Below are 24,159 nucleotides of genomic sequence, written 5' to 3' on the forward strand. Positions count from 1 at the left end.
AACTCCACCACACGCACCTTTTCAGCTCCCCCTTTTTTCTCACCACTCCAACAACCATAAAAGCCAACATTCCCCCCTGCAACCCAATCACACTCCCCGAACCCGCCTCCTCATCCTCCCCCGTCCTCCGGGCTGGAGGTCCCAGTCGGTCAGTCCGTGGGGGTGAGGGCGCCCCAGACACCTTTAACCCTTTAAGTGCCCAGGCTATCCGTTTGCCACGAGGAGGAACACCGCCAGGGTACAACTACTCATCGCCTCGTCCCCTCTCTTTTACCCACGCACACTCAAAACACAAAAACACATACTCATCCGCCGTTTCTGGCCATGTTAACGTACCCGGAGGCACAGGTATTTAACTCTCCTTCCTCTGCACGACCCTGGGAAGTCAGACTGAGCGTGGGAGGGAAGGAGGGAGGCATGCTGGGGCAGAGTGTGGTGGGTGGAATGATTTGTTCTTATGCTGAGGTATATAGATAAATACATATAAATGAAATATGTATGATATATGCACCCTAGAGGGACTGAGTGTGTGTTTGCGTGTGACAGAAAAACAGGTCAAGTGAGTGAGAGAGAAAGACAGCTTCGTGTGTGCATCCTCCTCAGTTCTGTGGATGATCAGTGCATGTCTGCCTTGGCGGCTGCATGAACCTGAACACAACCTGTGATGCAGTAGACAGCATCACTGAAAACTTTGTTAATGATGTTCGGAGTCAGTCCCAGGCAAAGAATGTGTTCCAGTAAAATGTGCTCTGTTAATCTTAGAGCTAATTCCCTATGTACTGTAAAGGTATGTTCAGATTGAAGGCAAAGCAAATTTTAGCGATGGCACCATTGCATACAAACTTGAAAATGCTTGGGCAAAAAATGGAGCTTTATGTATATGATATCATAAAAGGATATGGCTGTCAATTTACTAATTTTCTCTTATTGTCAACAAATCTCATGTCCAGAACCAACAATGAATTGATCCGTGTAAGGAAGACGCACTGTGCATGTGCAGGAATGCGGTTCAATCTACAGAGCTTCATTAGCTTGTTGTGCTTCAAATCACAACCGCTTGAAGTTCTTTGGTAATTAACAAACAGGTTCCTGCACATGTGCAGTGGCGTCTGCCCTACACAGAAGTACTCTCCAGAGACTGGAAATGTGATCATTGTTATTAGTCTCTCGAGCTGTGACCATAATCTTCAGAGTCATCCAATGCAACAGTTTGGCTGACGATAATGTGGTATTGTATCATGATTGTTTTTAATAGTTTTTGGACAACAGTGGAGGTCTACAGCACAGAGGAATAAGATATATCAGGCTTTGGATACACACACACACACACACTACTAAGTGGGATCTGTTCATTGTTGGTTTAGCTCTGCGCATGAGATTTGTTGACAAGAAAAAAATATTGAAAATTGCCAGCCATATCCTTTAAGGTTCAGATAAAACAGGAAAAGGGAGAGAGCCCTAGAGGAACATAACAGAAAGAATTAGAGTTCCTGATAAATTGTGAGATCAGCAAGAGTCTGAGCCGCAACACAGAAACACGCCCAGACAGGAATAGTCCTCACACACTAGCTAATATCTGTACAGTAGTCTTCCACTGGAAGCAAAGAAATCATGCAACTGCAACTTCTCGCTAGCTGATGTGGTTTCATCAGCATTCACGAGCATAGCAAGTGTTGCTCGTTCAAAAGCACGGTGTAATTTGTGAATTTACATAAAATTAAAATTTTGACCTCTTCTTTTTCTCATGTCATTGGTCAGTTCCATGTTGTCTAATATCCCACATTGTCTTGAGAAGCATTTCTTGGGCATCACATACAAAAAGAATAGATACAATACACTTTGCACCACTCCAGAGCCAGTGAGTCTTTACTTGTACGGCTGTTTGTGGCAAATAAACACAGACTGTACAAATCCAGACTTGTAAATTCACTTTGCATTTAATCTGAACAAACAACATTTCTGTAGTGAAGAGCAAATATGTTACAGTTCCTGTTGTTCCTGTCATTGTCACTATGTGTTCACATTGCCAGCAACAAGTAACATTAGCCAATTTCACAATGGTTAACTTTTTTTTTTTTTTTTTTTTACCATGGCTGTCTACATCATAATGCCTGTCATATGTAGCTATTGGTATGAGTCCTGCATAAAAATGAAACTCATACCAGCCATTGTACGGTAATGTGGTTGCTCGCAGTCTAAATACAGAGTAAATAGAGTCCAAGGAAACCAACCAACAGCGGCAAAAGTAAATCAAGGAGCGAGCAGGATGAGGAAGGTGCACACACAAGTGTTTTAATGCACAGATTTCAGAATGCAGGTGGTATGAATTTAAAGTGATATATTACTTTGGTAAAAACCTTTCACACCTGTGTTGAAGTTGAGGAGCACTGAACCTGCACAAGTCAGTATTTATTCTACTGTATCTAAGTACAATTAACTGCAAATAGAAAGAAATTAAAAGTATCATCCAGTACAGGCAATAAGATAACCTGAACATGTTTTTTCACATATACGTACATATAATACATGTGAATAGTTTGACCAGTGACAGGTTCCAACGAAGGCAAATAATGCTGGTGGACTCCAACACAAAAAAGTGAAAATTTAATATCAAAGTGAAATATCACTTTAGCTAGAAAGGCAAGCAGTAACGCAAAAAAAAGCAAGAACCTATCAAATTCAATTGTACCATCTGGCTGATAGGTTTGTTACAGCAACTCAAAAATTACTCCACTGCTGCACCCTCCACAGCATGACACCTCCCTGAAAAAAGGATGCCTCCTCCCCTCCTTCAGTGGTCTTCTTCCCTCCTCCTCTCCCCTCCTTTGCCCACTTTTTTAATGCCCTCTCCGTTCCCCTTTTAGAGGATGCTCTCCCGCCATATCACCCTCACTTTTGCCTCTTTTTCCTTTCACCCTTCCCTTCTTTTCCTTCCTCTCCTTACTCCTCCACCATCTCTCCTCTTTTTGCTTCCTTGCTCCAACCATCTGATCCAGGGCTGAGCTTTCAGTACAGTTTTGCTTAAGGGTTGAAGGCTACACACACACACACACACACACACTGTTTAAAAGCAGGTACATCTCGGAAACCATTGTACACGGGATTTCCAGCATGGTCAGAGTGCAATGGCTTCATTTATTTTGGGTTTTTAAACTCAACAAGTTGCGCTTCTGGCACCCCTCATCCTCCAAATAAATGTTGAATGACACACTCTCATGACTGAGAACTGCATGCTGTCGCAGTACTCTGTGAGAATGCCTTTCCTTTTCTATTGACGGTGTGTGTGTATGGGACAATACACACAAATCCTGGTTTCTTGAGTCTCCCCTCATGATAGATGTCCTGCGTGTATGCCTGTGTGCTCTCACATGTCAAGAAAACCTGGAACCGGCCACTTCTAAAGATTTAACGCCTTTTTTCTTCCCCCTTGCGCAGATGTGCATGCAAAAGAGCTTTGATAAAAATCCAACTAGATGATTGCAGATCTAATGAGGGAAATTTGTGCTGTAGGCCTGGTCTAATTGATCATTATGGTGTGATAAGATAAGAATCGGTGTAAATGGATGCAGCAATCGAGTTTCCTCCTCCAACCATGAAGGTAATTCTTCATAGAGCTGGTAGTACAGCAGGTCACAGCAGAAAACAGCCAGGAGGGAAGGAGGGTTTTGCACATGCACAGTCTCAGCCGGGGGGATAGATTCACAGAAGTGCTTTTATTATTGTAGATCTCAGGAAGTTACCTAAGAATTAATGTTGGGATGTTTTTGAAGATTGTTTTATTCAGATGGAAGAAAAGCTGCAACTTAAAATGTAGTAATACCTGGAGAGTGACAAAGCTACTGTATATATGTTTCACTTAACTGACCTCAGCCTTTCTCAGATTATGATTATGCGATTTATCAGATATAATATAAGTATTAAGAGTTACCCCTTATTAAAATTCAGTCATGCATTTTTAAAAAAGCACATTTTACCACATTCATGCATTGTGGCAGTAAAACATACATTCAGTACTGTATTTTTGAACTGTAGAAACAGTAAATGCTTTAAACATTTTACTCACAGCTGCTCTTTAAAAGCTTTTACAAATAGAGTAATATACATTAAAAATGCAAGATACAGAAAATAAAACATAGAGTATCCATATATTCTACTATCATAATCACATGGAGCCTTTTTAAAGCTATTCCAGACAGTCTCCAATAGAAAAATTGTAGATTCTGAAATGCTAGTTTCCATATTTCTTAATCACCCTCTCCATTATAGTTTACTTGCCACTGTGTATTGGACAGTGTTAAACCAGACACAACAATACAAAATATAAACTCAAAATTGAAAAAAACTAAAATTAAAAATCAAATCAGGACAAACAAAATAACAAAAAATAACTGCTTTTACAGTGGAAAATTGCCTCCTGGTTAAGTTTTTATAGATTGGACTAAATAATCAGATTACTAAATGTATAAGATTACACCTTGTCATTTGTATTTTTTTTCAGTGACCTCATAGACTTTTGAAGCTGATGAATCTTATAAAATGCATTAACATTTATATACAAATTCACCTGATTGATGTAATTGCTACATATTGGTGTTATGTAAGTGTTGTTCAGTGTACAGTATAATGCAGTGTAATCTTCACCTTATCGAATAATAAATCTAGGAGACAGGTACAGTATGTAGACATCCCATCCTGTCGTCATGGAGACAAGTGATGGGTGAGGGGAGGGAAACACAGAGAGAGAGAGAGAGAGAGAGAGATGTGTGTATCTGAGTGTGTGTATATGTGTGTTGGTGGGTGGGTGGGGTTTTCTAAGCAGGTATGGCCATCTTGCTGTCCTTCCTTCTTTGTCTGTCTCTCATATAAATGTATTTTTTCCTGTTTCTACCAAACCCTCTCTCTCTCTCTCTCTCTCTCTCTCTCTCTCTCTTTTGTCTTGTGTTTGTCTTTGTCGGTCTCTCTTTATCAATGTGTGTCTCTGTGTGTGTCTGTCTTTCTATGTGTTTTTCCTCTCCTTCTTCCCTTCCTCCTCTTCCTCTTCTGTCTCTGTCTTTCTTTCTGTCGCTGTCACTGACTCTCGCTGTCTCCATCTTCGGTGAAATTCGACAGGAGCAGCACCCGGTAAAGTTCTTCCTCTGTCCACCTCCTCCTCCTCCTCCTCCTCCTCCTCCTCCGCTCTGTCCCTTGCGTATCAAATTGGCTTTTCTCTCTTTCTTTCTTTGTTCTTCTGATCGTTCGTACTCATTCTCGCCGTATCGTTGCCCCTTTCTCTTTTTCTTCACCACCACACCCACATACTGCAGGAAACCATCCATACATCTCAGTAGTTTCATTGATAAGTATGATTTAAAGGGTTTGACGGTGGTGCCCACAGGTGTACTGGAAGTAGTGTGATTCCAAATTCGCAGATAATTAATTTACCAGTTAAAATTTCCATTATAAATACATATTTCTGAAAAATAGCATGAAAGTCTGTCTTTCAAGTATTGAACACTCAACACCTGTTCTGTGGGTTTTTAAAATGGTATTGTTAAAAACTTTAGCTTGAATTGATGTTGTAACAATGGATTCCAGTGTAGACATCAAACCATCCAAAGAAATTTTTCAAACCACTCCTACAAAATCCACTTCTCAGCTGTCCATCTTTAGCTTTAGTATGTTCACGCAGCCAAATATTTCTACTGTATCACTCCAATCTCAGTCTTCACACATGATACTGTCAAGCTTGTGAGACTTGCACACATTGGCACACCTCCGTTTCTTTCATTGGTCTGTTGAACTGAATGTCTTGTCTCGCCACATTTGGTCTTAAAATGGTGCCACATGAAAAAACCCCAATGGGCTGCATTGGTATGTTGCTATAATTGTCAATGAAAAGATGAAATACAATCCAGGAAGTTCAATTGGAGTAATAAGCCCATGAGTTTGAAGGATTATCAGATGCCACAAAACTGCATATTAACATGAACCTACCCAGGCTAATGTGACACCTTCATCACTGCAGATGAATGTTAGCCTTACGCCGCTAAATAATGAATGCTGTCCCTGAAAAATTTAAGTACATAATGCTATGGTGCAGGATTTTACACCTTTGGAAAGTAACCACAGCAGCAATCATTTTAGTCTTTGTTGCAAGGTAAACAGTAAAAATGTCCTGGTCCACCAATCTGCCAGAATGTACACTTGCACATGCTTGATTTGATAGGCCAATATACAGCATTGCATTGCGGCAAAAGTCAGGTTCAACTTTGTGTTTCATCACTTGGGTCATCTGAAATCCTGCTATGCAAAACTACAGTCTCATTGAAATGGATGAGGGAGGAGGCTGCATTTCTTGACGTAGTGCTAATGTCTATCTGAACAAGACCTTAATGATATGTTCAGTGGTATTAGTATTGAGACAGACATTGTGTGTTTTGCCATGTTAAGGTGCTCGATTGTTGTATGAGAAAATCTGTGATCAGAACGTGCTGATCAAATGGATGGACAGCAGCAGAGTGCAGTACGCACTGGAGCCTTATTCAGCGGGAGTGGTTTGAGAAGTTTTCTGAACGTTTTTTTCCATTGTATACACGAATCCAAACTTACAACAGCTGGTGTGCATCGTCAAGGATAAAACTAGAAGCTGTTTACTGCCAACTTTCAATCCTACAGATGTTGAGTGTTTCATACTCAAAAGAAAATGTGCCATTCAGGGAACATCCGTCATCTTTCCGTCATCTTTTTAGTAAGGTTGACGGACAGAATGCTAAATTAGTGCAGTGTACACACTCATACATAAATCGTGAGACTCAAAGAGCCCTTATCATTGTGTGTGTGGGTGTGTGCGTGTGTGCGTGTGTGTGTGTGTTTGCGTAGGGTTGGTGTTAATTCCTAACACCTATGCCTTACTGGGCTTTACTCTAATACACTGAAGCTGCTCTGATAGAGACCTCAGTCCCATTCACCTTCAAAGGAGGAAGGCCTATTGATTATCGATCGAGTCTCACACACACACACACACACACACATAAACCCCCACATGCATACATGTAGAAGTGCCTAGGTTCAGACTCAATCAATCAGCCTTGAATTGAATCGTCTTACATTTTCTGCCACGGGAACTGAGTTCATAGTTAAGGAGCGAGCCTTGATGGACGGCTTCTCTTCTGCTCAGGCTTGGCAGGCGTCCAGGCGCCTCCTGCCTTGTTTTTTGAAAATGGGCCATTCACTTACAGTAAAGATCAACATGGCTATTTACTCCCTTGACACCCCAATTTTTCCTCACTGATATTGGTTTATGGGCGTACAAATCATGAGCAGAATGTTCAGTTATGGGCTTCGTGGAGGAAGCAGGCGCATTAAAACACACAACCAAAGGAGTTTGTCTTTTCGGCCCTAAATCGTCTCCTCCGGTCGCTCTCACGGCTCGTTTGATGCTATTAATGCAATGTGTTTGTTTGTGTTATGACATTTGATGTTGCGTTCTGCAAGCAACATCACATGTCCCAAGAGTCTCGCATAGCCTCCGTTGCCTGTCCCCATCTCCTTTGATTCAGGCTGCGGTAAAATCTGGATTTAAATGAAAGGAAGCTATGTGAAACGTATCAGATTCAGTCCATCAAGTGTTTCCAAATTCAGGATTATATTGGCATAATCCTAGCCATGTAATCTTTAAAGCCCACGCTTCATGTTTCCACATCTGAGACTCCCATTTTCTTCCGAAGAACCGAACAGCGTTTCACTGAAAAAGAAAGAAAGAGGTTTGGCTGGGCACTCTGCCGGGAGATGCCTGTCGACATGGAATGTGTGTGAATGTTTATTTTATCATGGTGAAGATTATAAAAAATGGTGACGATGTCGCTGCTTCTTGATGTCCATGAAACCAAACGGTCAGGCAACTGATCGGTTATCCTCCCACCGGTTTCATGTTTGACGCACACTTGAAAGTTTCTTTTTTCTGCAGAAGAAGAGACTGTAAGAGCGTTGATTGTACACACATGTACTGTCTTACACAGGACTACTGCAAGTGTCATATTGTGTGTTGCTTTTAGTAAATATTTAAGATAAATCTGACTTTGAGGACATATCCCTCACCCCACCTCACCACTTTTTGAAATGGTTTATGTTAATAGCACCATCTAATTCTTCCCTGACTATTTTGTTGTTCCTTGGATGAACTCTAGGGGGAGCAGCAAGGGCAAAGACATCAGTACGATCAAGTCCCTGCGTGTGCTGAGGGTGCTGCGTCCTCTTAAGACCATCAAACGTCTCCCCAAGCTAAAGGTATGCGTCCTTAAAGAGATGCAGCCTCTGGACTGGGAGGCTTATATTTTCACTACATATTATGTTTCCCATGAGATGAAGATGGTTTCAAATGCTCCTTATTGAGATATTCTGTCATTACATCAGGAAAGGGCAAGATAAAAATAGTGAGTTTGACATCTCATCAGTGCAGTTTGTTAGCAGGAAATTGTTTCAGTTACCTAAAACACCAACTGTAAATATCAGGTATTAATGTCAGTCAATTTTGCACCAACATATTGAAATCATAAAGGGAGCTTGCACCATTGCATACCTGATATATCATTCATCAACATGTGAAGTGCAGTTTTGCTTTTCAACCAATCATAAACTGTTAAAGTTACAGGTCAACAAGACTGGTTAAAATAGTAGGCAAGACATTACTTATTCTATTTGCATCACAGTACAACATGCAAACTAATTAAATATACACAATATAACAGTTTACAAGGGTGGATTTGTCCTTTAAAGCTACAGCAATGTTATTAAGTGTAGTGCAAGTCATAGGCTGAGTAGCATTTACAGAAATTATTTGTGCTTGCCTGCAGGACATGCATGTGGCAGCAGTGACCCTTGAGTATCATTAGATATATATAAAGGCAAAAGTTATCCAAATGTTAAACGCACTGACACTCTGATGTCATACTAGTTAAGATAATCAGTCTTACAACTGAACTTAGCTGTAAATCTAAATGTTTTCTTCCCCTCGTCTGCCTGCAGGCTGTGTTTGACTGTGTGGTCAACTCTCTGAAGAACGTGCTGAACATCCTGATTGTTTACATGCTCTTCATGTTCATCTTCGCCGTGGTGGCCGTGCAGCTCTTCAAGGGCCGTTTCTTCTACTGCACGGACGAATCCAAAGAGTTTGAGCGCGACTGCAGGTTGGTTCAGAAACACCAAACACTCAAACATGTTGAGCACTTCAGTTCAGTGTGAAAGTATGTGCTTTTCATGAAGTGTGAAGAATAATTTTCAATCGGTCTTACAAGTGATTTTAAATTTCGTTCACTGTCAAAAAACAAAAGATTTTTCATCCGTTACATTCAACATATTTTGCAATTTGCACCAAGTACTTTTAATTTAGCACTATAAAATGTTTTTACACATTTTTATTCTGTATTTCAGATACTTATGTAACATACAGTTCTGCATTTTGGCAAAATATAGTACTCTGAAAAACTCATACCAGTCCCTTGGCCTATTGTATCAGTAGTGTAGATGCTGCCACCTAGAGGCTTTTCTGGGAAGTTTAATTTCTAAATATTATAATTCATGTTCACTCTTAATAAGTATATTATGTCAAATATAAAAAAGAGTTCCTAGTAGTTGTGGTGCTTTTCTACACTTCCAGTTCCACTCCAGAGTGTTTTTAATAAACCTTTTAAATGTTTTGATACTTCTATATTTTTACTGTGTGATTTCATTATAATCCATGTTTGTGTTTCCTCAGGGGCGAGTACTTAGTGTATGATAGGGATGAGGTTAAAGCTCAGAAGCGGGAGTGGAAGAAGTACGATTTCCACTACGACAATGTGGCTTGGGCCCTGCTCACCCTCTTCACTGTCTCCACTGGAGAGGGGTGGCCGCAGTGAGTGGGACACACACACACACATACACACACACATTTATTGGATTTTTTTGTTTGTTTGTTTTTCTCTTTTCTTAATTTTTTTTTGAATTCTCTCTTTTTCTACAGGGTGTTAAAGCACTCAGTGGACTCCACCTATGAGAATCAGGGCCCGAGCCCAGGTTATAGGATGGAAATGTCCATCTTTTACGTGGTGTACTTCGTTGTCTTCCCCTTCTTCTTCGTCAATATCTTTGTGGCTCTCATCATCATCACCTTCCAGGAACAGGGGGATAAGATGATGGAGGACTATAGCTTAGAAAAGAATGAGGTGAGGAGAGATTGCAGGCTGCTTTGAATTTCTGGATGTTCAGTGTCAGTTTTACAGCTTCTTTAATACAAAATGATTTGTTAGAAAGTGTTTACAGGGTTAAAAGCAAAAAGTAATGTAACTTCAACCCTCCTCTCTTCCCCTGCCCTCCTGCAGAGAGCCTGTATAGATTTCGCCATCAATGCCAGACCTCTGACTCGCCATATGCCAAAGAACAAACTGAGCTTCCAGTATCGCATGTGGCAGTTTGTGGTATCTCCGCCCTTTGAGTACAGCATCATGGCTCTAATCGCGCTTAACACCGTCGTCCTCATGATGAAGGTAAAAGTCTAACTCTTAACAGTGTTTTTTGTGGTGTGCGGCTCTGCACATGTTGTTGTAGCACAAAGGATTACCAGATTAGGTATGATCACAGGAAAAGCATTTAATACCTCAGCTTTCTTGCTACTGTAATACTCCAGGTCCTTAATGAAGAGCATTTACACAAAGCGTTCTGCAAAACCAGACTATCCAACTGTGAGAAGTGCCACCTCAGTTTGGTTTTTGAGCACCAAACGTGTTCTTAAAGCTGCATTTTTATATGAACAGCTCAAATGACTACATGTAATGTGAAAAGGATCATTTGAATCGATAAACCCACAGAAAATCATTACCCTCTTCTGCAGTTCCTGTCAGCTCTAAGGGGAGTTTTAGTATCTTTCAGCTCGTTGTTTTGGTTTTGACACTCGCATAATTACTGTTTTGGTTCAGTCTTAGGTCTCTCAGCATCATTTCCAGCAGTAGCAGACAGCTGTCAGATATTTTTCTCAGGAGTTGGTGGAGACAAAAAACAAAGCTGAGAGGAGAGTGAATATTGGACTTAAATTCATCAGGTGGCCAGAAACATGAATCCAAATGAACGGCAACGTTGCTCTGCGTCTGCTGGATGTGTAAATAAGCACCTATCAAGCCAATGTCCTGCTTCAAAACTGGCCACCATGGTGCCAACCAAATATTCAATTTCAAATACCAACATCTTTACAAAACTCCAGAACGAACATTCTTATAATTGTTACTAATATATAGTTTTCTTGTGATGACAATGTAACTATTTTGATCTTAACATCACAAGCTTTGTTTTGCTGTTGTAAGAAAATAAAATGTTACAATTTATTTTTTGTTGCTATTATATTCGTTATTATACTAAGTTGAGAAGATACTAGAGAACGTTTTTGACAGCTCGGTATGTTGAGTCATGATCACAAAATAACACTTACTGTTTTCTCATCAGTCTGATCTCAATAAAACAAGTTTATATCAAAATCACATAGTAACTTTCCAGAGATTATGAGAAACAAACTGTCTGTACAAATAACCTTTACTCATTTTAGTTCCAAAACTGTACTCTGTATTTGGTTTCTGCCTGGTGTTAATGTTACAAAGTTAGGGTTAGTGAGGGTTAGTTTTCCTGACATTGGCCAGGATGCATTTCTTTCTTACCTCCTTATTATTGTCTTGATTTTTGAGGGTTTTAGGATCAGATTGGTTACTATGGTTGTAAACTATTTAGCTCCACAACGAAGGTACAGTTTCTCTCATAAATTGAACACTGAAGGCACTGGGGAAAGGTGATCTAAAAATCTGCATTGGAAAAACTTGTGTTGTCAGTTTAATTGTTCACATTCCCTCTCTTTCTTCATTTCTGTGTGTCTATAGTTCGACGGTGCATCATTGACGTACGATAATGTACTGAAGAACCTCAACATTGTGTTTACCACCTTCTTCTTCATGGAATCAGTCCTCAAGATAATCGCTTTCGGCCCTCTGGTAAGGCTGTAAAAAAAAAAAAAAAGAACAAATATGGAAAGACGCACAAACACGCAGTACCTACGCAGATATTCCTCATCTAGGTTGACCCAGTCTATATGCTTCAGTGTTTCATCCTATAATTCATTTATAAAGCGGGTTATTTTGGTAGACAGATCTAGAGCATGTTCTTCCTGTCCCTGAAACACCCAGAGCATACAGTGTCGCACAGCAGTCACGCTATCAGCCTCTTTCCATTCTGTCTCCACGGTAACAACACATCCATTGGCCAGGGGCATGTCTCTTACTGCCCTCTAGCTTCAGTTTTAGGGAGATGCAATTAGCTACGCTTTCATCGGGCTAACGTCTCACTTTTTTTCTCTTTCCCAACAGAATTACTTCAGAGACGCCTGGAACATTTTTGATTTTGTCTCTGTCCTTGGAAGCATCACTGACATATTAGTTACAGAACTAGGGGTAAGTACTTTGGAGAGTTTGGACCACCACATGTTATTTGAAGCTGAACACAAGCTGATGATTTGTCACATGAAGCCAGTTTAATGAACTCAAAGGAAAAATCAGCCAAAACTGAACAAAACTGTTCCTTTTATTGGAGCCTTAAAGTGACTCAGTGTGTAGTTCTTTTTGCTTATAACCATCAAAATGCTGAAATACTTCCTCACTGAAACTACAAAAACAGAACTTTTGGACACAAAATAATTATTTTTATTTTGCTTGTGTAGAGGATAGCCAATAACATTGTTTCCCAAGACAGAAGTTTTCAGTGCTCAAGCATGATTATAAAATTGCACATAAGAATGATACAAATTCCATGAATCTGTTTCACAACTCTCCAAAAGCCGTTAGGTAAGATGCCCCAAAAAATAAATAATAGCTGATTTTTCCTTTAAGTCTGTTACACACTGAAAACAGTGTCCAACACTCCATGTAGACACATACACAAAGGCAACTAAGTATTTTCCCTTTCTAACTATGGATTTTATATATACAGTAGGAGTCAGAAGTTTGGATACCCTTCGCCATTAACCCTTTCATGCATGAATTATGATAACCTCAGTCAGGACTTTTTTTCCTAAGTGTTTTTATTCCCCTTTAGACATGAAAAAAAATATTTGAACTTCATTTTTTTTAAACATGGGATGACACAGTAGAGTCCACTGTGGTGGCTGATGTGCAACTATACCATTAAAACCCCCCTGCATATCTAAGAAAACAGCTTTTGAATAGCTGTCCACTGCAGTGACCACTATGCATGAAAGGGTTAAGGAGAATGGGAGGGTTCATCCAGACTTTTGACTGGTCTTAATACAGTCTTAGCTGCTAACTTTAATGTAGCTGTCTGTCAACAGACTGTAAATGGTGCAGGTGTACAGGTACATTTCTTATGCTATAAGGATTAGCATTAGCAAATTATAATCCAGTTGTCATAGCTGTACCTTTCAAGTACCTGAATGCTTTGTGTCTGTCTGTGTTATTCTATGGGGGGGTTCATTCTAAATAATAATAATAATAATAATAATAATAATAATAATAATATAAATATCTTTGATATTATTTAATGAATAGAAATCACCTTTATGACGATCTTTATTTTCCAATTTCTCTAGTTTTTTTTTTTTATTCTGGGGTGAAACTTGTCAGACAACTCAAAGGTCCAGTCCTGTATTGGGATGCAGTGCTTCCTTCGACCCTGAACAATTATAAAGTCTAAAGTCTAAATTAAAAACGCAACTTGCACCGATAATAGATTGTGCCTAATGTGCTGTTGTGTGCGAACATGCTCATGTTTATTTCACAGTTAATTGTGCTTTGTTTGTATGTTTATCAATATGTCTATCTGTGCATTATAATCTACATACAAGCTTAATATAGTTATACCTATGAGACTCAATATTTGTAGAATTCTTTAGCAATTTCAGCCCCTCTTTGTTGTCCACCTATTTTTTTAGGTTTCAGTCATGAACTTATAAAACCACTCCGACCTGCACAAGTCTTCCTCTCATTCACACTAACTAGATTAGCAGAAACTGCGCTAATTACTGCAGAACAACTGTGTTTTCAGATGATTAAAGACACCCTCTGGCCATGTTGAAAGTGCTAAATTTACATTTTAGCTGTCTGAACTGATACCAATTGACATTAGAATTGTTTTCAGTGAACTGATCATTTCAGACGTCCGATTGATTATCTGTCAATATAATGTCAGCTTGTAGCGGCTAAACTGCTGGATGAACACATCCGATCTGACAAGCTTGCGTAATAAGTAGTTGCTAGTGTTAGAAGTGGCTAGTAATCACATGTTGACATTGACGCGTTGCTTAGCTGCATAGTTACCATAATCAGTTCAGGTTAACTAAGTATCTAGTGCAGTTCTGCAGAATAAATACACCAAAAACCAAAATGAACCTCATCTTCCTAATCAGACCAGTGTTTTTTTTTGTTTTTACCTCTCTTACAGATCAGAGAAAATCTTTTTTCAGGAGCTTTATATCTATTTTTGTAGCCAAGGTTACTAAAGACAATAAGTTATCCCAATTATCCCAATATTTTCAAATTAAGGACCAAACACCAGGTTCATTTTGGTTGCATTTTGTCACTTGGACTTCCAGCTGAAACCATTGTTGTTGGATTTTGTAAAGAGCACAACTGTTGAGAAGAAATATCATAATTCGACTTGACAAAATACTTTTACTGTGCTATTCAGTGCCAATGCTAACCTAAATACGCACAAATAGTCCAAAATAGCCAATGATTTTCCAGTAATAGTGGCATCAAAGAGGGGCTGAACCAACTGTATCACAGTAACTGTTGTTGTTGACTTGAAGTTGTGTTTCACTGCCTTTTTAACGACACCCATAATGATTCCGTCTTCCTCTTCTATCTCTTTACATGCTTTCTTTAAACCTCTCTACTTTGTTGGCGCCCTACGCCCCTCCCACTCCCTCCTCCTCTGATTAAAAAAAAATCCATCCAATCAAAATGCACTATGAAATCCTTCATCGTGTTCTCCATCCGTGCTGCGCCATGACATGTGGTGGTGGTGCTGTGATGATGATGATGATGATGATAATGATGGTGGTGGTGTGCGTTTCGCCCCCATGCCCCTGCCCAATAAAACACACGACCAACCCCCCCCTCCAAAAAAAATGTCTCTCACCCACTCACAATGTTCTACAATTTACCACAAAAAAAAACAAAAAAAAAACAAAACCTCCCCTCCCATTCATCTTTCTACATCTTCGCACATGTAGAATCCGGTTGGTTTGTAATTTATCTCTCAAAGCTTTCTGCTGCATCCTCATTGGTCATGCGTACCCCCCCCCCCCCCCAAACCCATTTCTTATCCCCGGTCACCCCTCTTCCCCATGACCAGTCTTAACCTTCAGAACTCTTTGACCCCAGTGCATGCGCTTTCTGGATGATGACCTTTTTATTAAACTTTTGAACTTGATTATTTAGAAAGGTTATGTAATGCATTTTCACATAGCAGTATACATACTTAAATGGACCCTAAATTCCCTTAAAAAAAAAACTTTACTCCAAGTGGTTTGCACACATCCAGTAGGGACCATTTTTTTCAAACTTTCACCAATTCCCCAGTCAGGAGGATTGCTAAATAAGAACAGGAGCACTTAATCTGGTCTGCTTACCTGTAATCAGGCTAATTAAGTAGGCAAACAGTCACTGGTGTTGTCATGATGCCTAAATTTTGAATTTGCCATTAAGACAAACTAGTAAAGACCTCAAATTGCACTTTGTTGCAACTTTGGAACAGCAGGTTTTGGCAGTTTTATTGAAAACATTGTTCCATATTTGGCTCCTTGCAACAGTTTTGTGCAGCAAATTACATGATCTGAGATCCGGCTCAAGGTGTGGTCCACATTTTGATGCTGTCGCCATCTTTTTTTTTTTTACTCAACAGCTTCTGTCTTGAGTTGGAGCTGAAATGTGATTCAATATTCAATTCAGGCTTCTTGCAACAGCATCGATATGTCGTAATGTTGCTTATCATTCATGACAACACTAGAAACCGATATTCAACAGCACTTGGCACCTGTTTTATTTTTCAGCACATCTCACATGTAGAAGAAAATAATTCTCACACTTTTAAGTGAACGTTGAGTCAAACGTGAGGTTTTGATTTGCTCGACCCCACCGGTCCCCAGATGGTCTGCATGTAGGCCGGTTCTTTCCCCCGAAAAAGTATGCTGCCATGCTAAACCATGCCATGCCAAGCCATGCCTGCACTGAGGCTGCTCGCTAGTCCTTCCCTCCTCCTCCTCCTCCTCCTCTTCCTCTTCATACCCCCCCCCCTTCCTGCCTTGCCTGTCAACCACAAAATACCAGGGTCTCACCGGGGAGTTTGGCTGTTTTACCTTAAATAGTGCTCTCTGTGAAACTGTAAGGAACCAGAGCAAGTTTCAAAAAGACTCCAGCCCTAAGGATCACTAATTTTGATTTTGTCTCATGTCCGTTTTGATTAATCTGTTCTTATTCTAAGGACTTGAGGGTATTTTGAAAGAAAACAAATCTCTCTCCATTGATTTTGTTCTTGGCCGTGCAGCTACTAGAAGGCTGTGCCTCAGACATATGGAAATCAATCAACTGAAATCAATATGCACTTTCAACTGCATTACTGCCTAATAATAATGTGACTTTGACAAAAAAAAGTAAACCAAACTAGATGTTCATTCTGCTAAATGATTTTCATATAGTACAGAATATGAATGTAAACTAAATCCCAGAATGGTAGCACAAATCTAAACCTGTTTCCTGTAGCTTGCATTTTGATAATGGCTTTGAAGTTAAGGAGCTAAAATGTGCAAACGCACTGTTATTTCCCTTTCAACGTTAGTCATTTTGAATGAAAATGAAAGCCTAGTGATTCATGCAGCTGAAGCCATTTAAGGGCAAACTGCCTTATGTTCCAGTTTATCCAGTTTACGTTGACATCGGCTCTTGTTCTCTGGAGATGAGATGCCAAGTTTGGACTGTGTGTTTTTGAAAAGAAAACCTGTCCAAACTTAAAAATGTCATATTCAGAGTTTCACAGAGAACTCCAAGCCATGCTCTTTTGTGTGTGTATGTGTATGTGTGTGTGTGTGTGTGTGTGTGTGTGTGTGTGTGTGTGTGTGTGTGTGTGTGGTTGACAGGCACCGTGCACTGTGCTCCTTTTATGTGTGGCCTGCTTGCCCCTCAGAGATCAGTGCATTTGGTTCTCTTAAAAAAAAAAAAAAAAAAGAAAAAAAAAGCGTTCTGCTGTACCAGATTGGATGATGACCTTTAGACTCTTTGAATTATGATTTTCCTTTTTTCTCTCTCTCTCTTTTTTATCCTTTAACCTTTTCTCTGTCTTTCTCTCATTTACCTTTGTGTCTACTCAGTGCCATTATGTTTGCAGTTGGTAATGTTTTGTTGGTTTTTGATCCCCCTCCTCTATTTCTGTCTTTTCTCCTCTCTTTATTCCGCTGTTGTTTTTTGGTTTTTATGTTTGTGGGTAAATGGAGGTTGTGCAGGTGTCACGTGTTTGGTGAAAATGACTGTTCTTCTTCTTCTGTGCTGTAGAATAACTTCATCAACCTGAGCTTCCTGAGGCTGTTCAGAGCAGCTCGCCTCATCAAGCTGCTGAGACAGGGAGAGACCATCCGCATCTTGCTGTGGACCTTCGTCCAGTCCTTCAAGGTATTCAGTCATGAGCAGATATACACATACACACAATCGCAACACCTTCCACGGTGCTGACAAATATTTCCCCTCTTCCTCTGCTCCGGTAGGCTCTGCCATACGTGTGTCTGCTCATTGCCATGCTCTTCTTCATCTATGCCATCATTGGCATGCAGGTGAGTATTACTCTTTTCTTCCAGACTGACACCCATGCAGTTTGGATTTACACAGGATGTTGAATTTTCTCTGCATATGTCTTAACAACAATAGCTCAGCGTACATTTTGTAAGCTGCTTAGTTGCTTTATGGCACAAATGAGGAGGACAGCACTGCTTTACAGCACGATAATACCCAAAGAATATGCAGTTTTGTTCTTTTAGTCTTGTCAAGTCTCAAAAAAAGTGTTCTGTATGCTTAAGAGGATAATGTTAATGTGTTTGTGTTTAGTTGTTCGGGAACCTGGCACTAGATGAGGAGGGAGAGAGTGCCATCAACGAGCACAATAACTTCAGAACCTTCATCATGGCTCTAATGCTGCTGTTCAGGTACAGTCACCTTAAACAAAGAGAAGCAGGGGTTATGAGACAGAAAACAACAGATGGCTGATATTTTACTGAACGATGCAGATAAATATAAAGGTTTTAAAATATTAGGAAGTAGGTTACAAACATATACTACATACAGAATGTATACAACTACTGTATATGGTATTATATAGCAGTTGGGCCTCTTTTTATGACTCTATGCTCACTCTTTCATGTTGCTCTGTGTGTGTCCCGTCATGCAGGAGCGCTACAGGTGAAGCGTGGCATGAGATCATGTTGGCTTGTCTGGGTGGTAAAGAATGCGACCCAGAATCAGGAAACACAGAACCTGAATGTGGCAGCACCTTCGCCTACACCTACTTTGTCTCCTTCATCTTCCTCTGCTCTTTCCTGGTGAGGAAAAAAAAAAACGCAGAATGTCGCTTTAACCACTTAATCAACATGTGCATTTACTTGTAGTTTTTATATTGTATCTAATTATGTCTCCTTGCTAGAACACATCATCTGCTTGTTAGTTGTTGCATCACATACCAGTAAAATGGAAAATGAGTCTTCTCCTACATGCTTGGAAGGGGAGGGGTATTCATTTGGATGCCAATAAATCTCACACATTGGTCCTTTAAATCTGAAATATTTTCCTAAGTCAGTAATAAAACTCATCCCTCTTTGTTCGCTGTGTCCTGACTCAGATGCTCAATCTGTTTGTGGCCGTCATCATGGACAACTTTGAGTACCTGACCAGAGACTCTTCTATCCTGGGACCGCATCACCTGGACGAGTATGTAAGGATATGGGCCGAGTACGACCCCGCTGCCTGGTGAGTGGCACACACACACACACACACACACACACACTGTAGCAGTCAATAAAAATGTGAAAACACACATATAAAGTAGAGATTACATACACATATACAGATACACAAGCTTGAATCTAGAAAAATGACACACTCTGCTGCTACTGTATGTAACAGAAAACTGAGCAAAAATAGACACACTGTTTTGTCTCATGCTGAATGTAAAATAACTAACACTTGACTTTCTCTCCCGTCCCAAAATCGGGACAAGGACTGGTGTCATGACCTCGTCCGCAAAGTGTAATAATGATGCAGGATCAACGTCATGTGAGGATAAGATTAAAAAAGCGGGACAGTTAATGCTGGCCTGTCTTAAGCGAGGAGTTATCTACTTTTCTTTATTTTTTCAAGATGCAAAAATTTGTGCACAGATGAGGTGAATGTAACGCTCTCCTCCTCCTCCTCCTCCTCCTCCTCCTCCTTTCCTCATGAGTGTATGTAAGAGCATGCATGTGAGGAAGGTGTCTTACACCTCTTTCTCAGTGTAAATCAATGTTCTTTCTTCTACCTTATCTTTCTTTATTTCCTTTTCATCTCCCAATTTTCATCTTTTTTCTTCTTCCTCTTTCTCTCTCTCTCTCTGTGTGATCTGTGAGTTTCTTCACCTAATCTCCCCTCCTTGTATTTTTCTTGCAGCGGGCGCATACATTATAAGGATATGTACAGTTTATTGCGAGTTATCTCCCCTCCCCTGGGCCTTGGCAAGAAATGCCCACATAGGGTGGCCTGCAAGGTTTGGACCAAACCCCTAAAGCACAAACTTAAACGCAACCTGCTCGCCTTTAAGAGACTGGAATGAATGTCGCTCTTTATCACTTTTAAAACAAATTCTTTCCTACTTCAACTTTTTTATTGCATTTGGTTTGATTATTTTTGTTCAGGTTTTGCATTATTCAGTTGTTTTAATCTCATATCACCATTGAATCATCTTTTGGGGAGGGAGGGAGGGGGGAGGGTGAGGGGGGGGGGGGTTTCTGTTGTATATGCATTCTGACATGACAATGAGAATGTTTGGGACAATGCAGAAATGCACACACACACACTCTTGTACACACTCACTCACACACACCGATAGCGGTGTGTGAAGCATGAGGTGGTGCACTGCACTCGCTATTGTCTTCTGACTGAACGCTGGGGGAAATTACACTGATGTTTTCCACTTTTAATTCAGTAGTATGTAAAAAAAAAAAACTAGAGTCTAGACTCCCATTTAGCCATTGTTGTTTTATTTCTGCTTGCTGTATAATTTTGCCTGAGCAGAAAACGGATCGAGCAACGTGCATTGTTCTTGTTTGAGTTTGGGGTTTGGGTGAGGGAGGCGGGGTTAGTACAGAGACGTACACAATGAGGGCTTGGCCTTGAATAACGTTATCACGCTTTACCTTCAGAGCTGTTAGCCAAGTCGGTGTTTTCCAGCCGTGTGACATCGAGGCTTTAGAGTCTGCAGGTTTTCAGCTGATTCCACCGATAAACACGATTTAAACCAGCTGATAGCGAGCTGCGGTTGTGGTCGGCTGAAATGACAAATTGCAGACGTTTGTATCTCCATGGCACACGTCTGAACCACTGTGCTGAGAAGTCCAATCCGATTTTTAAATTTTAAAGCTGCTACGTGTAGAATTTTTGTATAATTGTAGCATCTTTCAAATGATGATAATGAACGCTTAATCAATCCCGGTGCAACTGTATCTTATTTGATACCTCCACCAGATGGCATCAAAGTCAGATTTTTTTTTTTCTAATACTACATGTAGTGGCTCTAAGTTTTCAAGTAATCAAACCCATTTTTAGACCTGTTACATCCTCTATTTAAGGAAACACACAGCAGTAGAAAGGAGTGCAAAGTCTGTTCCTCACACAGTAAAATGTCATGTTGAATAAATGTGATGCCTTGCTTAAATACGCTGCAACAAGCTAAAAATGTATTTCCTGTGTATATAAATATACCGGCATCTTGGCAAAATGAGAGAATGATTTCTTAAATCTTTCTCAACCTATACACTAAAAAACAGTTTTATAAGGTTTAGTATAGCATTTTTACAGTAAATACTATAGTCCCAGATTACATATGTTTACTTCCCTTGTATGAATGATTTCTTCATAACCTCAGACTGGTCCCAAAGAAGACAATTTCTGCATGGTTGTTATGTAACCAGACAGCTTGCATATCCCAACTGCTTGTGTTCATGTTGGTAAACCTGAAGTGGAGAGAGTAACAGGCCTATTCACTGTTAGCTGAAAGGTAAAAACACGGCCAAACCCGCTCTGTTTGTGGCTCTGGTTTATGGGGAAAGAAGGAAAGGGGCAGGGTGTGTGTGTGGTTTGGGGCAGGGACTCTGGACATATGAAGGTCTTGTGTCCACCAAGCACCTCTTTAACTACCTGTGCTGAGATGCTTGTGGTCAGTAACATCTGCTGGTGCCTTATGACTGTTAGAAAGGTGCTGCAGTTTTTGACTTAGACTTTTAATATTGTGAAAGGGTCAGTTCACACAAATCACAGCAAGACATATTTTCTCACTTAACCCAAGTTGTATCTCGTCATGCAGACAGTTTTAGTTTTATGGGAAGAGATTTCTGCTTCAACCCTAATACAATTGAGGGAAATGGAACTCTTTTTTTTTTTGGTAAATGGCTGCATTTACAGTATGCATTTACAATTTGCCTCTCATTCCCACACTCACACACAAACTCACACTGATGGCAGCGAGCTACAATGCAAGGAGCCAGCCTGACCATCGGGAGCAATTTGGGGTTCAGTGTCTGGCCCGAGGACACTTCAATATGTGGACAGGGGCGGCTGAGGATTGAATGACCGAGTCTACCTCCTCACCCCTCCCAGAAACAGTTTTCCGTTTACTACGGATAATCCACAGACCTCACTGTCAAATGTTTTCCTTGGAACTACTGTCTACCCAAGTAGTCCCTATTAAACAGTTAACTTTAAGGTCTACTGATGATTTTACTTAAGTAAAAGTACAAAAATATCAATGCACTTTAAGTATTAAAAAGGGAAAGTATGCATTATGCACAAGGTGTTGCATTATTATATTAATGGATAATTATTGGTCATGCGTTAATGTAGCATTTAAATGTTGTAGATAGTTGAGGTGGATTTAAAAAGCTTAATCTGCAAAGGAGGTTTTAACTGTACAGTAGCTGTCAGATAAATATAATAGAGCAGAAGTATAAAGTGGCATGAAACTTGGACCTCAAAATTGTGCTTAAGTGCAGTACTTGCGTAAATGTCCATTTTATTGGGGCGGCAGCAGAAGTCTCAAAGGTGAATACTTCGGCACATAAAACCTAAACAACCTGAATTCCTATAATAGCGCTCGAGGTATGTGAGAAAGTATTGTTTTGTTTCTTTTGTGATTTGGGTGAACTGACCCTTTAACAAAACAATCCCACCTGTTCTCTTCAACATAATGGAGGGTTCCCACAAACATCTGAAGGGACAGCTGTGAGCAGAGGCTCCTGGTGGACACGCAGCCTCAGTAACGGACTGCATTGACTTGTCATTGTGACTCACTCCGACCTCTGCAGCGGTGCTTTTCTTTGCCTGCTAGAAGCCCCGCTGCGAGTTCTATCCGAGCGGCGAAAGAGGGCAAAGACCAAAAAAAAAAACCCAAATCCCCTTTTCACCTCGCATAGAACGGTATCTCAACAACAACTAACTAAACTAAATGATAACACCTCCTCCTCCCTCAACCTTCCTCTCCTTCCCCCGACCTTTCTCCCTCTCTCCCTTCCTCTCTTTTTCCTCCCACTTTACGATTATACCAGACTAGAACACTCCCCCCTCGTTCTCTCTCTTTCTCTCTTTCTCTCACCACAGCAACCACATATCCACAGCGATCAAAACAATAACCTCTGTGTATTTGTTTCCCCCCCTCTTCCTTTCCTTTGTCGGTTTCTTTCTTTTTTCTCCTCATGTCTCCTCTCCCCCAACACACCTCTGTGCGTCTGCGTCCCCCCCCCCCCCACCCCCTTCGTCCTCCTTCTCCCTACCCCTCATTGTTTTTATTTCTTTCGTTTTCACGTCGTCCGTCTTCGTTTGTTCTGTCTGTCGTGTGCGTGTATGTTGGCGTGTGGGTGTCTGAATGCACGTGCGCGTGTATTTGTGGCCACCCCAGCGGCCGGATCAGTTACACAGACATGTATCAGATGCTAAGACACATGTGTCCGCCGCTAGGCCTCGGGAAGAGGTGTCCCGCCCGGGTCGCCTATAAGGTAGACTCGCCCCCCACCTTACCCCTCCACCCCCCTCAACCACCACCCCCACCTCCTTCCCACCCTCCCTGTCATTCCTCTCATCTCTCCCTATCCCAACCCACCTCCGTCCTTACACCTCCCCATCGCTGGGGAGGAGAACCTCTCCTCTCTCATCTGCTAAAAACCTCCCTTTCCCTTTCCTCCTCCCCCCTCCCCTCCTCCCCTCCCCGCCCTCCCTCTCCTTCCCTCCCTCCTCCCAGCGGTGTTCTCCTCATTGTCTGTTAGTGGTGGTTGTGGTGGTGGTGAGCGCTGTCCTCTCTTCTCTCTCTCCGACCGCGGGGATGGAGGGATGGGCTTTTGTCGTGCAGTGAAGTGAAGTGATAGTGGAGTGATAGTCAGTCCTCTTTCTTTTATTTTTCTCCCGTCAGGCCGCAGGAGTAAGGGAACGGAGAAGGCTTTGCCAGTCCTTCTGCAACCTGCACGGACGCATGCATGCACACATACACGCACCTTTCAACTACAATCCAGATGTAGAAACAGAAATAGAGCACAGATCTTATGAGGTATTTCTCTTTGTTGCATGAGCTGCCCAATACTCTATAGTCTCTATAGCCTTTTTGTTTAACTGTTGGTACTGATATTTACAATAAAGAACAACTTTATAGCAAAAAAAAGTTGGGTCACTATGCATTACAGGCATATTTTAAAAATGAGATCCTGTAAATGATTCATAGGTGTCTAGTGCACCCCAGGATTTACTGTGAATATTATTTATAATGTCCATAAACATTTAAACGGGGATATGTTTGCCGAATGTTGAAATGTACATCTTACAAGAGCCATTGCTTTACAATAAACAAACTCAGTAAATTATTCATGTTATTGAATACACA

At 40.7% G+C, this 24,159-nt stretch overlaps 1 protein-coding gene across 1 annotated transcript in view; it reads left to right on the forward strand.

The window, feature by feature from the left end:
• cacna1ab (calcium channel, voltage-dependent, P/Q type, alpha 1A subunit, b) overlaps nt 1–24,159 on the forward strand; it is a 100,060-nt gene that overhangs the window by 42,480 nt on the left and 33,421 nt on the right. Inside the window, exons 25-37 of the mRNA XM_042399849.1 lie at nt 8,166–8,265; nt 9,004–9,164; nt 9,734–9,871; nt 9,980–10,181; nt 10,338–10,502; nt 11,877–11,987; nt 12,360–12,443; nt 17,553–17,669; nt 17,762–17,827; nt 18,099–18,196; nt 18,439–18,589; nt 18,886–19,013; nt 23,188–23,284. Coding sequence (XP_042255783.1) covers nt 8,166–8,265; nt 9,004–9,164; nt 9,734–9,871; nt 9,980–10,181; nt 10,338–10,502; nt 11,877–11,987; nt 12,360–12,443; nt 17,553–17,669; nt 17,762–17,827; nt 18,099–18,196; nt 18,439–18,589; nt 18,886–19,013; nt 23,188–23,284 — 1,618 coding nt within the window. The remainder of the gene's footprint in view (nt 1–8,165; nt 8,266–9,003; nt 9,165–9,733; nt 9,872–9,979; nt 10,182–10,337; nt 10,503–11,876; nt 11,988–12,359; nt 12,444–17,552; nt 17,670–17,761; nt 17,828–18,098; nt 18,197–18,438; nt 18,590–18,885; nt 19,014–23,187; nt 23,285–24,159) is intronic.

Source organism: Thunnus maccoyii, chromosome 2, assembly GCF_910596095.1.
Source record: "Thunnus maccoyii chromosome 2, fThuMac1.1, whole genome shotgun sequence".
NCBI classification, from domain to species: domain Eukaryota; kingdom Metazoa; phylum Chordata; class Actinopteri; order Scombriformes; family Scombridae; genus Thunnus; species Thunnus maccoyii.